Below are 14,443 nucleotides of genomic sequence, written 5' to 3' on the forward strand. Positions count from 1 at the left end.
CCAGTTGGATTAAACTGTTCGAATATTATTCCATCCTGGTTTCTGATACCTTTCTAATATAATTTTAATGATTCAACAGGGTCTTTCAGAAATTATCTTTACGGTTTCTTGAGGACGGTTGTTTTATTTTTAGATTGCTGTACTCGATTTAAAAACTAATTCCGAGCGCTACTTATTTGCGTATCTTCGTCCTTAATTCAAATTGTCTCGTTTCTGTAGTACATTGTATTATAATTCGATAGTTTTCTCTTGGCTTTGGGTATTTAATAATGTGGAAATATTCAACTTTCACGCAAACTTTTAACATTAATAAAATGATATTCTTAAAGTCACTGCTGTTATTTACTTCGGTGGTAATTTATTCTCCTGTCATCGAATGGAATAATGATTCAAATAGTAATTTAATAATAGTGTATAGTGTCGAAGTAGACTTTCGCGTAACACCTCCAAATCAACGAAAATCCTTTGTTATTTTATAAAAAGTATTATCCAATATTATCTATTTCCATAATAGCTATTATAAACACGCTTTTATCTAACCTTTGTACAAATTTCACATTTTTGCATTTAAAGATGCAACATTCAAGTGTATTGATTTTTTCAGTTCTTCAAAATTCTTTGGTAATATTGTATAGTGTGAATTTTTATTAATTTATTTCATTTGATTATGCTCGGAGAACCCCGCTTTTATTTAATTTTTTCTTATTAAGCCATATTCGGATCAGAAAAAGATAATGTTAAAATTTTTCTTTCAGGCCCAAAAAAATAAACAAATAGTTACTATTTAAATATTTAATGAATAAGTAATAACACATATGATAGAATGGTATAGAATTCCAAACTTAGTAAATTATCATATAATGTAAGTAATTTTTCAAAATTAATATTTTTGTAAACATTTTATGTTTAATAAAATTTAAAAATTTCATTCTGGTTTTTCTTTCTGTATACCGAATGAATACTATAGGTCTAGTATCTGTAATTTTCAATAAAGCATTATGCTAGATTTGTAATTATTATCTTATGAAATCAATATAATTCATTATAGAAATTAATATGAACAGTGTTAAAATTGTTATGTAACCTATATTTAAACTGAACATAAGTCGAACATTACATTTATCCTGTTTCCAGTGTGTTGTAAATATTATTCAGAGCAAGGAGTTCTGTTTGTGGATATTTTAATTTAAGCTAGACCAGACCTTGTGTACGATCCCGAAATGAAAAAGATTCATCGTTGTCAGCGACGTATTTTAGGGAGGTGGCCATAGAAGCAATCGCCCCTTCCCTGAAACCATATTTAAGAAATAAATTATATGTGAGATACAGATTTCAAATTTTTTTAATGTGAATTATTTTATAACGAAATAAAATTTCACGTGGCTGTGAATACTGAATCGGGCTTTTTGTCGAGTTCATACTTAATGAAAAATCAAACAAAACACAAGCGTAACTTTCAATACACAGACAGGTGTTTTAAAAGAACTACACAGAAGTCGATTCTAAGTGCATGAGATTAAAAAAAAACCACAATTATTAAGGATTCACCTGATTTAAATATTACCAAAAATGTTACTTGTAAAATTTGAGCCTGAATTAAAAAAAAAATTTAATTTATCCCCCCCCCCCCCCCAAAAAAAGTAGATAAGTCTAATTTCGCCCCTGATCATTGTTGCTATAAAAGTGATTGTAGAAGTTATCTTTTCGCGGTCACGATCGTTAAACGAATCCACGTATGATGGTACATTGCGGATGGGTTACCATTATAAAAAACTTGAGTAACATGAGAATATATCTAGAGGGGCACGTCGGATTGCGATGGAATCAAAATTATTAAAACCGTTTACATGGTTCCGAATAAAACGATTTGCAATTTTTTAAAAATCAGTAACAGCGAAACATTTTTTATTAAACTTTTCAATCGTTATTATTATTGCGCTAACGCTTAACTATTCGTTGTATGATTGCAGGCATGAAGCCGCGTATGAAAAACCACTTCCGGGCTCATCAGTTGTCCGTGTGGCTGCGACTGATACCGGAACTGCACCGGGCCGGCATGGAGGACGTGATGTTGCGGCACAACCTGTTCCGGAATCATGACGACGCGGACCTGTACGAGGGCGTGGTTAGGCCGGACCCGCTGTCCAGACGGGCACCTCAGCAGGCCACAGTGAACCGTTTCACGGCCAACGGTACGGTGGCCGAGGTGGTGCAGTCGTTGACGACCACGGAGCGGCCGCAGTGGCCGGCCGAGACGACCACGTGCGTGCCACCGGCGCGTGGTCCAAACGCGTCCAACGCGTCCACATCGGCCGAGGACGCGTTAGCTACGCTGGGCGCGGCCGGCTACGCTGCGTACTCGACCGCACTGCACGTGACCATCGCTTTGGGTGTGTCGCTACTGGTACTCAACGGGCTACTGCTGGTCATCATATGTTACCAGAAGGACCGGTTTAAGTGCCTGCAGCATCAGCAGCATCCCGGCAGCGGTGGCGGACTCCAGGAGGCGGCCGACCACTGCCAGAAGTCAGTCAGGTACAAGGCGGCCGCGGTGCCGGACGACCGGGTGCAGCTGTCCGTGGAGAAGTCCGGATACGACCAGCAACATCAGCATCACCATCATCACCAGCAGCAGCAGCATACTCCTGCGGACGTGGTGGCGGTGGAAATGGAGCAGAGGCATCATCACCATCACGTCGGCCACCACCACCATCACCATCACGTACCGATCGCGGTCGGACCAACGCCGCCGCCGCCACCGTTGGCGCAGCAACATCACATGCAGCAGCAGACGAACGCGACGGCCGTGCGCATGTCCGCCGGCCACGACATGACGTTCCCGAAAGCGACCAAGCCGAGATCGACCGCGTTGCACGACCACCAGGCCGGCCCGCCTAACGGGTCCGTGGTGCACGGCACGCTGCCCAAACCGCCACCACCGCCCAGGTCGACGGTGGCCCAGTCGCAAGAGTCGCAGCCGCTCCTGGTGCAGCAGGGGGGCGTGGGCCTGAACCAGTTGCCCAAGACCGGTACGCTCAAGATGCCAGTGGCCGCCATGAGTGAAATGAGGGTGTGACCACCGACACCGCATCCACACCGGACACCTTGCTCCCCGACCCGTTTGCCTCGACGAGTTACGTGCCGTCCGCACCTGTACATATCGCGACATTATTATCGCTACCGACGGGGTTACCGCGACCACTTTACCGAGGACACGTCGTCGAATCACCGTCGTCCACGCGCCTCGAATATCGCAACGATGTTTCTAACTGCGTTCAAATGTTTTACGATACTATTACCGAAAGATGTAATTACTTATGTTGTGTTTTACGTAATTTCATTATTTCATACGTACTATCGATTGCGGCAATATAGTTTATAAATATGGAAAATAAAACGATCAATCAGTACAGATCGCGAACGATCAGATCGATTACCAACAGATCTGTGAGGTAGTAATAATAATCTATGCCCCTTATTAGGTATGTATACATCCGTACGGTGGGCAGTAACAATAGTTATTACATTTGAATATACAAAGAAATTTTTTTTTAAAATTGATTCGAATGTTTTGGTGATATTTCAATGACTACGTATGATATCGATATTATTATCTCGGACGGTGATGTCGAAGATACGAATAAAAAATGCGTTTAATTAACTTTATGTATATAAATATATAAATCATATTATTATTATTTCTCACCCACGCGATTGACCGAACCCTGCTGCAGTTTTTGCTTAGGATTTCTAGTTTTGTTATCAAATGTTTTCAATGTCCTGTATAATTATACGTTTATACACGTGATTTGAATAGTTCCGGTTCTCGTCCCGCTGCCGATCGACTAACTAATAACGATCAAACGGTACTGATGTACGACGACGACAAACAACGTGTGTCGATTACCCGGTGTATCGTTATGGCGTGCGATTTCCACGTGCGTGAAAACGATCGAATTCAGAACACTGCCTACCTTCCCCGCCTTCTCCCTCTCAGCCAATTACTTCGTTTATCGTCGTGCTGTCACGTGCGAGAAAAAAATATGACACTTGCAGTTATTCTTGCATGAAGACAACCGATCAGGTAACTTGACAGAATACTCACAATGTTTACGCGGATCGACGGAGAAAAATTAACGGAAAAATATTTTAAGACCGAAATGAAAAAATAAAAAAAAATAACAACGAAATACGCTAAAAGCTAATTTTAGGAGGAAAAAAATTAAGACTAGGAGTTAGTCTGCATTTACGTACGAATGTGTACATGAACGTACGACATGTACGCGTATATCATTAGGGTGACCCGTATTTTGTGTCTCGTTGTCCCAACAAACTTTTAACAACACTTGTGTCCCGTCTCAAATCTATGTCTAGTTTTTTATGTTCACAATGTTACGAGCTTGCTTTGAAACACCCAGAGATATTAAATTCAATATGTTCTTTGGATCAGTACAGAAAACAAATAATGTAAAATTCAGAAAAAAAAACAACTAAACCAATTTCCTTATTTTTTCAAAGTAAAATATAATGTAGAATACGTTTTTTTGAGAATTTCAAATTGTTACTTAATGTTTTTTAACCGATAATGTATAACATTGAAAATGAAAATGCTTAGAAAATGAGAGGCTAACAACTAACAGAGTTTCATTTATATTTTTTCATAAAGCATATAGTATAACGAAACTTACGCATACATATTTTGACGTTTGTGCAACGATTTGCACTCGAAGATCTTACGCGTTTTAACGGTATTCAAATGAGTAGTATTACCATCGGTACACCGTGAGTATGCGTACGCATTTCACGACGTAGGTCCTATTTCTTGCCCGGCAGGGATTCGCTACGCTGATCCCAAAAGTTCCGTTTTATTTTCCGGTTTTATTTAGAGCAGAGCACATGCCGAGGGAAGAAAAAAAAATGTTATTTCTATTAATGAACTAGGATCGTGTACAGACGCAGATGCAGCAGAGGTATGTACGTGTGTACGACCATTTACTCGTTTCCGTTTTAATATATGAACTACTCAGACGCAACGTCCGACGCCGTTAAATTTCGCTAGTGCGGAACCGCGAATTAACAAAGATTAAAACTTTGTCCGTCGCCGCCGTTAAAATTGAACATAGCCTCGTCTCGTAGATGCCAATAAATTCGCGACACACACGTCTCTTTACAACATAATAAAACACTTTTGGAATTAAAATATTTCCACGTTTTATGTTTATGTATGCGTGTCCTCTGAACAACGTATGCTGAGCATAGATCCGTTATATTTTCGATTTAATTCCGGTTTTATGGTCATAATACTTCGCGTTTTCTATCAGATGTTCCTGTTGGTTTAATTACGATCTTCGTATAAATGTTTTAATGAAACAATGACTTACAAAAGTTTGCCCGTTTATCATCGTACGTATAAAATCCATTGTTGACATCATTTGCGCTCGCTTCAGATGACCGAGAGATGATATTCCGTTGAATTAAAAAGAAATCTTTTTCAATTTTTTTTGCATTTTAAAATATATAACAATGCAAACGCCGTACATACGCACTCTTGTTTCGTTTAGTTAGATGTTTAGGTGTTATATAAACATTGTACAGGTTATATTGATAAGAAAGGTTACATTGTCACACGTTCATTTGATAAATTATGTGCGAAAAAAGCATATGTGTTTGCGTGTGCTTTTTCTTCTTCTAGCATCTATAATGTACAGTTGGCGTATTATGTTTGAATTATTCAGTTGAAAGAAATGTCAAATATATTTTATAAGCGAAATATTCTAAAACTTATCGACTTAATTAATGATAATAACACTATAATGGCATCACCGAAACAGTTACTTAATTAAAATATTTTGCACATTTTTTAAAACGATTCTTAAAAATAAAAATCTATGAAATTAGAGAAATGGAATAACTGATAACACGGTATAGAACGAATCAAACAAAAAAAAAATACAATATTCTTTTTATCCCATGGTTTCTATATTGATTCAAAAGCTATTTTTCTCTCCAACTACGAACACAATAATAAAACAAAAACTTTTCTTATTACTTTGATCGTATTAAAAGTTTGTTATAATTTATTTAACAAAAAGGTTTAAATGATTTTTTTTTAAAAAAAATCTTTGGAAAAAAAGAAGAATATATGTTTAATCTTCGTTTTTATTGTAATATTATTATGTATCGAACAAGGAAAATAATAGTAAATAATACTGATTACAAGTAAAATTATAAAACATGTTCGTTAAAACTTTTATAATTTAATAAAATATTTTCCGAGTGCATGTACTTGTACGTACATTAATTAGTAAATAATAAGTATTAAGTTCTGAGAGCATAGTGCGTATTATATATTGTTGTACAATAGTAATTATGACGTAACCTGTAATCATACGTCCTAACTCATGCGTGATTTATTTTTGAACTCAAAACTCAAAGTCGAAAACAACTTCAAGAGAATTCGGAGTATTGTAATAGAAATGTTATCATTATTCAATAACCGCGAACAATCAAGAGCCGTATTGCGGGGGGTTATTATTTTCCAATTCTGTAAGAAAATTGTTATAATCGAAAGCGTTTTTTTCGGTCAGTAAAATGCGATATTGGTCCAATGTGTTTGTTGTAAACGAAATATTTTTTTCACTTTAAACTATTAGTTTTAATCCAAAAATTGTAATCGAAACGTTTCTAAATATATAATTCAAAGCGCATTACTAAATAGGTATTATTACATACCATCGATGTGTTTATTCTACCGATAACGAAAAAGCAAATTAAATGTATTGTAGAATTTCTTGAAAACGCGTTTGGCTGGTACGAATAATTAACTTTGATGAAAATCAAAAACCTTAGTTTCCACGATTCGTGAAATGTCAACAGCACGATTTCCAAGTGAAACGTTGCGTCCAATAGTTTCTACGAGAAATAAATTTAAACAGCCCGCGCAGGTGCCCATTACGTGTTGTAAATAAGTGAACGGTAATATTAAACGCAATTTAAACAAGAACAGTGAAACAAGCTGTCAGAAAACTTTTAATATTTTTAAACGTAATTTATTCAAGGACACTGCGCGTCGCTCTAAAATATACAATTATATATATAGTGTATACATAATATTAAAATTAGCTTACTCTCGTATAAATTTGTGAATGATTAATTGCATTTTGAATTTGAAAATAACTTAAATTGTTTAGATTAAATATTTTTTTGATTTCACAGTCGTAAAACAATTACAATATAATTGCACCAAGATTCCAAAGAAAAGGTTTTGATTATTTTCAATGTTTTAATAGTAGTTGTATAATACAATGCATGCAATCCGTTCGCGTTTGTAATGAATGAGGTTTTCATTATAGCATTATCGCCGTGGCACAACGATTTCTTCGGTTCGACCACGAAAACCGCCAGTTAAATGTTTCATGAAAATATATTCGTAAACGTGATATATGCAATTAATACATTTTATTATGTTGTGTATAGCTTTTGTATGTGTATTATTATGTCAGAAAACTGATTGCATTACTAATATACGTGATTGGACCATGTTCACTGTGTATATAATATATGGTTGTAAATTGAGTTTTCGTATATTTTTGTTTTTGTTATTTATATATATATATATATATATATACGGAAATGAAAATTAGCAATTACGATATTATTGTAAAGTATTTTGTAAGTAGTATATATTTATAAATGTCTATCACTGTTAAAAAATAAATATACAAAACATTGTAAACTTAAACTATCAAATGTTATTATTGTAACTATAATTAATACATTGTTAAGAAATCATTATTATTATTAATATTATTTTAATTATTATTATTTCATTATTAATACAATTAATTATTATATTATAACTATGATAATTATGGTAATATTTAATAAATATCCGTTGTGCATTTATAAAAATGTTTACCTACTTATTTATCCCATCGACAAACTTTATCGATTAATAATGTAATGAAGCGAGAAATGTTTGAACCCATGCAATTTACTGTGGAAAAATTAAATGAAAATATGAATTGTTGGCTTGTTATCCTGTAATAAGGTCCTATTACATTGTTCGTTCGGATAGAAAGCGTAATATTGTTATATTGTCGCAATCTGAAAAAAAAACCACTTAGACGTACTACTACCAGAAGAACGTTCAAAATATTATGCAAGTTAATCATATGTACATGTTCTCGGAAAAGTAAAGGAACTACCGTATAATATAAAATTCGGCTTTAAATTTCTATATGACTATACATAAATTGTATGTTTCATTGTTTATTTCCATGCACTACGTTTCCTAATATTACAAATCACTGTTATCGTAGTAAGCACAATACTAGGTAATGTCGTAATCCATATTCTCATGTAGGCACTGAATTTCATAACATTTGAATATCAAAATAATTTGAAACTAGATTGGATTAATTTAATTACATTAATAGAATAAAGTAGTAAAAACTACAGTAAAAATTATTGGAAAATAAGTTGGTTAAATGATTTTCGTAGAAATGAGTTCTATAGTTGTTTAATAATGATCCACTTGAATTATTTTCTTAATAGGTTCAGCTATGATATTTAGACATACGGAGGTATAAAAAAAAAAGGCTTAGAAAGATTTCATGTTACTTTCGACGTATACTGATAAGTGGGAAAGAGCCAATGTGCATTTGTCATTGTGAATGTTTTGAAAATTGTGATTTTCTTATCAAAATAAAGTAAAAATCAACCAAAATTTGATCTCTTTTGAAGTGAGTAACAAATAAGTTCATATCGAATGATATTAAGACCTATTACATAATTTTAAATTTTGAATACAAGAACTTAATAAATTTTATGAACTTTAGAGAAATTTACAAAGTATGTGTACATAATACATATATAAAAAATATTTTAATTGACGTTTAAGCTTGTTTAATATTTAATGTGTTATATTAAAATAAAAAAAGTTAGGTATTGAAATATTTCACATTCCATTAAAGATCTACTTACACATTATCATTTATAATAACTAGATACGTAGAGTGTTTTGGACTCATGTTATACGAGTTCCAAATAATTATTACCACGTACCAAATGTTAATTTTGTTTATTCTGATCGTAATTCTTAATAAATTTGTTAACTTCTAACATTAGACATCATGAAAAATTTCATATATGTGGTTTTACATTGGCTTATGTTTAATAATTTGTCATTTTGCAAACATAAATATTCCATATCTCAATATAATTTTTCCAAAAATACTCGAATCCCAGTTTATTTGATGTTCTTTCAATTTGCATTTATTCATAATTATATAGTTATAGGTACTATTTAGTTTATATAGCAATTTAGCAAAACACTTATTCAAGAATTGTATACACTGAATAAATTCAGGATAAAGACTGATCAATATTAAAAACTTGTACAAATTGGTTTATGTCATTTTTATTTACAGCATAATACTTACTTTGATTAAATGTATATTATGATGATTTTATCGCCCTATAAAATAGATAACTTAAGTTCAAACGATAAATTACTATTATTTTAATTTTATAATCGAAATAAAATATACACATAAGTTTTTATATAAATTTTATTTTTACCTTTGTGAATTAAAACATATATTTATATATATATATGTTAGCGGAAAATATGACAATCAGTCCATGTTGACAATGACTAGTCAATAACGATAATGCTTGATTTAGTAAAGAATTAATGTCAATACCTAGTCATTGATAACAATTCCTAACAAAAGAAGGCATTGATAATAACATTAAAAATTAATTTAATATATTTTAATACATATTAGCTATTTAGGATAAATTATAATCTTAATCTTTATTGTTACGTGGTAAATTACTATGACACTTGGAATTATATAATCTAGTACAGCGGTACCCAAACTGTGCTCCGCGAAGCCTTTGGTGCTCCGCAATAATTTGCCTAGGGCTCCTATCGTAACACCATAAAAAATTTAAAAAAATGTTCGTCATTTAAAATTAATATATATTTCATGAAGACTTGAATGTTCCATAATCAGATCGATCACCGATAAAAGCGGTGTTGATATTTGTTTGAATGTGGATTTATAACATTGCCTAATATAATATGGAAATGTTGATAAAACTACGAAATATCCAACATTGCCTAATCTTTCCAGTCATTGTTAACAATGACTAGGATATACTGACAATTCCTGAATTTTCATCTTTTCCGGTAACATATATATATATATTATTCAATCAACGCTTGTGGTAAGTTTTCAAGTATCAATTCATTGTAGTTGAACACGTATGATACTTTCATTTGCACCTTTGTAAGTTTCTAATTAACTCATTATACTATATATGTATTACGATGCGAAGCTCAACGGTTATTCAGATTTTAAGTTTTATAACCATAACTAAACCTATATAGTAGACACTTTGAGATTTAAAAATCTTTATGTAATATATATATATATATATAAATGTTACTACAGTACATCGTGTTTTATACCGTTAAAAATAAATTTAAATAAAATTCTTAAGATCTAATCTTAGAATCAATGAATAACTGATGTTATTTTTATACATTTTACTGAAAAATTTCACTTAATTGTACTTAACTGTACTAAATTAATTAATACACTAATATTATCACTCCGCTATATTTATTTTAATTGTAAGAATTAATCATCCTTTTTCCGGTCTTATTGGTCATATATGAATTTAATTCACATAATAAAAAATACAAATAAATGTACCTTATAGTACTCAAGCATACTTTTGAGGGTTGCATATAATCTATGAAAAATATTTTATTCAAATTCGCACCTGGCACAACCCTTTAGAGCATTTTTGTTAGATTAAATAAATATTTTATCTGGCAAGAGGAAACATATACATGATAATTATTTAGGAACTTAAATAATCTATAATGATCATGTCTAATTATAGATTATTTAAATGTATTAAAAAATTATTTACATTGAAAAAATAATTTCACTTAATATAATTTGTTTTATAAAATATAATAACATAATGTACATTAACAAGGTGTTTATTTTAGATTATGGATGCTTATAATTTATAATGCTCAAGTGCATATTATATGTTTCCATAAAACACACAGTTAAGTTGAATTATTATAATTATAAAAAACTACTTTAATTTTTAAAAAAATTTAAAAATCTAATTATTTTTAAAAGTAATATCACTCATACTAAAAATATAAATTTTAAAACATTATTGTCTGAAAAATAACAAAGTTTCTTGAAGAAGTCTAAAAAAACGAAAACGTTTAATGACAGAATTAGCATTTCCTGCATATTGTTGTCAAAAGCCTGGGTAAATTGTGGCTAAAACAATTTTAAATTTCCAAAAATAATGAAAGTTTGAAAATGATTAGAATTTGTATCTAGTTTTCTACTTATAGAGAAGGCATGTGAAACTTTTGAAATATTTTTACTCGAAAGAGTGCATAATTACACCAATACCTTTACAAAACCAAAGGGTTTCTAACCGCTGCTGAAAAATCAATTACATTAAATTGCTTCGTTAATGTTAAACCAATATTACCAGAACATAAAATATTTGAGTAAAAATAGCTGATCACCAGAATTTCCATAATTCTTTATTATAATCGAATATAATTATAAATACTCTCTCGAGTAACCGATTGAGTACTATACATGAATATTTTTCATAATTGTATATTTTGTCATTTTATTTTTATATTCACTCAATTTTTGTACCAGATGATAATATTTTTAATCAAAACCAGTCATTCATTTTTGTATTTATTACTCCCTGGGCAAGAAATTTTAGCCTTTTAATTTTTAATATCTAATTTATACTGATATTTTAAGTAATATTTAATACATTCTAATATTTAATATTCATGTATTTAATTATACTGTTTTATTGTTTTAATAGTATTATTCACTTACACATTTTTCATTTATATATTTCAAGTAAACTTTCTTGAAATTAAGCACCGAATATTTTTTTGAATGCTTTTGATATGGTACATTTTTTCCAATTGGCTCCATAAATCATTACACAATTACAATTGTTTAGCGTACGATTAAGATAAGTATATACCTTAAAAAAAGTATAAATAAAATCATAAAAAAAATGAATATCCACTAATATTTTGGATATAAAATTTATATTGTAAGTTATAATCTCTGTTTTGATTTAGGTACGAGAATCATAAAATATTATCATATTTTGTTTTTGAGATACTTTATAAAATCATTGTAGGTATAATAATATAGAAATTAAATTTCTATAATATATGTAAGTATTCAAAATGTTTTTTTTTAAAAGCAACCGGGGCTTTAAATCAAAATAAAAAAATTCGATTTTTATTTTAATTTTGATCATTGATATTAGATTTTTTTTAATTTCGATTTTGGTTTCAAATATTGATATTTTTTTTTTTTGCAATTTCGATTTTAATTTCAAATAAAGATATTCATTTTTTTCAATTTCAGAAATCGGTATTTATTTATTTTTTTTTGATTTCGGGTTCTCAACAGAATGTTATCCATGACATAATAATTTCTCAAATTTTAGTACATCATAAGAATAATAGTGTTGTAGGCTGTAGCTACAAACTATTGATGTAGGTTATATATATTTAAATCTATTTTTTTATTACCTATGTTTTAAAACATTTCATACAAACTACAATTATTATTAAAGTGTTTCAAAAAAAAAAAAAAAAACATGATATGAAAGTTAAGCTAAAATTAAGTAAACTAGGGATACATCTATGTGAAATGATAAAAATGTAAAATAAAATTTTTTATTCATAGACTCAGACATAATTTAACTAAATATGAGAAAAATGTTTTAAACTATAAGTGGGACAAATATGACGACGCCTCACAAAACTACAAAAGTACAAAATAAAATTATTTTCGGTTATTTGATTGTATATTAATGGTTAAAAGTATAACTCACGGGTGACAGCCAATTGATTATTATAAATTAATATCTTAGCCATTATAATACACTACGAAATGTCTATACAAAGTATATTATACGGAATAAATCGTATGTATAAAAACAATAATCGCTCATTGAACGCTGATTCCTTATCGTAAATATTCTAAGAAAACAAAATAGGTACTAGTTATTTATAATCAATGGTTTTATCAATATTATTACCAACTATGGCAATGTCTACGAATTGACAATATAAATAGACCTGTTGGCTGTTGAATTTTAAATTAATTTGATATAAAATCGTTTTAATTATTAAAATGATTTTGATATTGATTTTGATTTTTTCAAGATTTTTAACGATTTTTATCGATATTTGAAATCGATTTCAAACCCTGAAAGTAACACTATTTTCCTATTTTATATGGAGTATAAATTTGTTACAGAGGGTTAAAAAATATAATTTTTTCAGGTATTTATTTGGTTGGACGTTGTTAAAATATAATTGTAACCAATACGTACTTTTTAGTGTACACCGAAAATGATATATTAATTATTTACAGCCATTTATTTAATTTATGATCCATTATTACATTTTTAAAATATATTGAAAAAATTTAAAACATTTTCTCACCATGATTGATGAATCAAAATGAAAGTTTTGATAAATTGTAATATATTTCATATTTATTCGATAAAGCTACATCCCATTTCCTGTTGCTACGTTTAAAATTATATTTTCACGTGATATCAAATAAATCATATTAATTTAATTTATGATTTTTTTTTATTTAATTAAACTAATAGGAAGTTTTAATAGCTATTTAAAATTCACAAGAAATTTAATATTAATAAAATTAATTAAAAATAAATTAAATAATAATATTAATATATTAATTAACGTATTCTTGCATCATGAACTGAACCGTATAATTTATTCATTTTCACTGACAAATTTCACAACTATTGATTGTAAAATAAGGACGTAAATCCAAATGTGTATCTATAAAAAAATTATCTATTAACTTTTTATCATTATATTTTGCATCATTAAAATTAATAAAATACAAGTGAACGAAAAATTACTCAACATGTATAAGAGCTCTATCTATACGAAGAATGTCGAAAACCTAAATACTTATACTCAGTGCTAACAGATAGCAATGTCTAATATATAAAGAGATATATAATTAGGTAATATATTTACAATGGTTCATGATCGATATCCCGATTTAGAGGTTATTATTATGTTACATTATTTTAATGTATTGAATTTAATTTAAACATGATCAATGAAATAATTTAATTAAAAATTATACATTAATTACAAAATATATTTAATTAAATAATAATAATTTATATAATTCAAAATATATTACGAATTATAAAAATAGATCAATTGCATAGGTCTGTTTAAAAATAAAATACTAGAGTAATAAAATAATATTTATGAAAACAATTAAAAAATCATTGAGGTTGAATTTGATAATAAAAATGAATGGGATTGAAACACCTTGGTATTTGTTTT

General features: G+C 29.9%; 1 protein-coding gene across 1 annotated transcript in view; it reads left to right on the forward strand.

Annotated features, from left to right (window-relative positions):
* The window catches only part of LOC112694083 (neuroligin-4, Y-linked-like), a 418,040-nt gene extending 413,546 nt beyond the window's left edge, over window positions 1–4,494 (forward strand). The window contains exon 8 of the mRNA XM_025569445.1: window positions 1,971–4,494. Coding sequence (XP_025425230.1) covers window positions 1,971–3,076 — 1,106 coding nt within the window. The 3' untranslated portion in view covers window positions 3,077–4,494. The remainder of the gene's footprint in view (window positions 1–1,970) is intronic.
* The last annotated feature ends 9,949 nt before the right edge of the window (window positions 4,495–14,443 follow it).

The sequence above is a fragment of the Sipha flava genome, unplaced genomic scaffold (genome assembly GCF_003268045.1).
Source record: "Sipha flava isolate LNK unplaced genomic scaffold, YSA_version1 122_pilon_pilon, whole genome shotgun sequence".
NCBI lineage: Eukaryota > Metazoa > Arthropoda > Insecta > Hemiptera > Aphididae > Sipha > Sipha flava.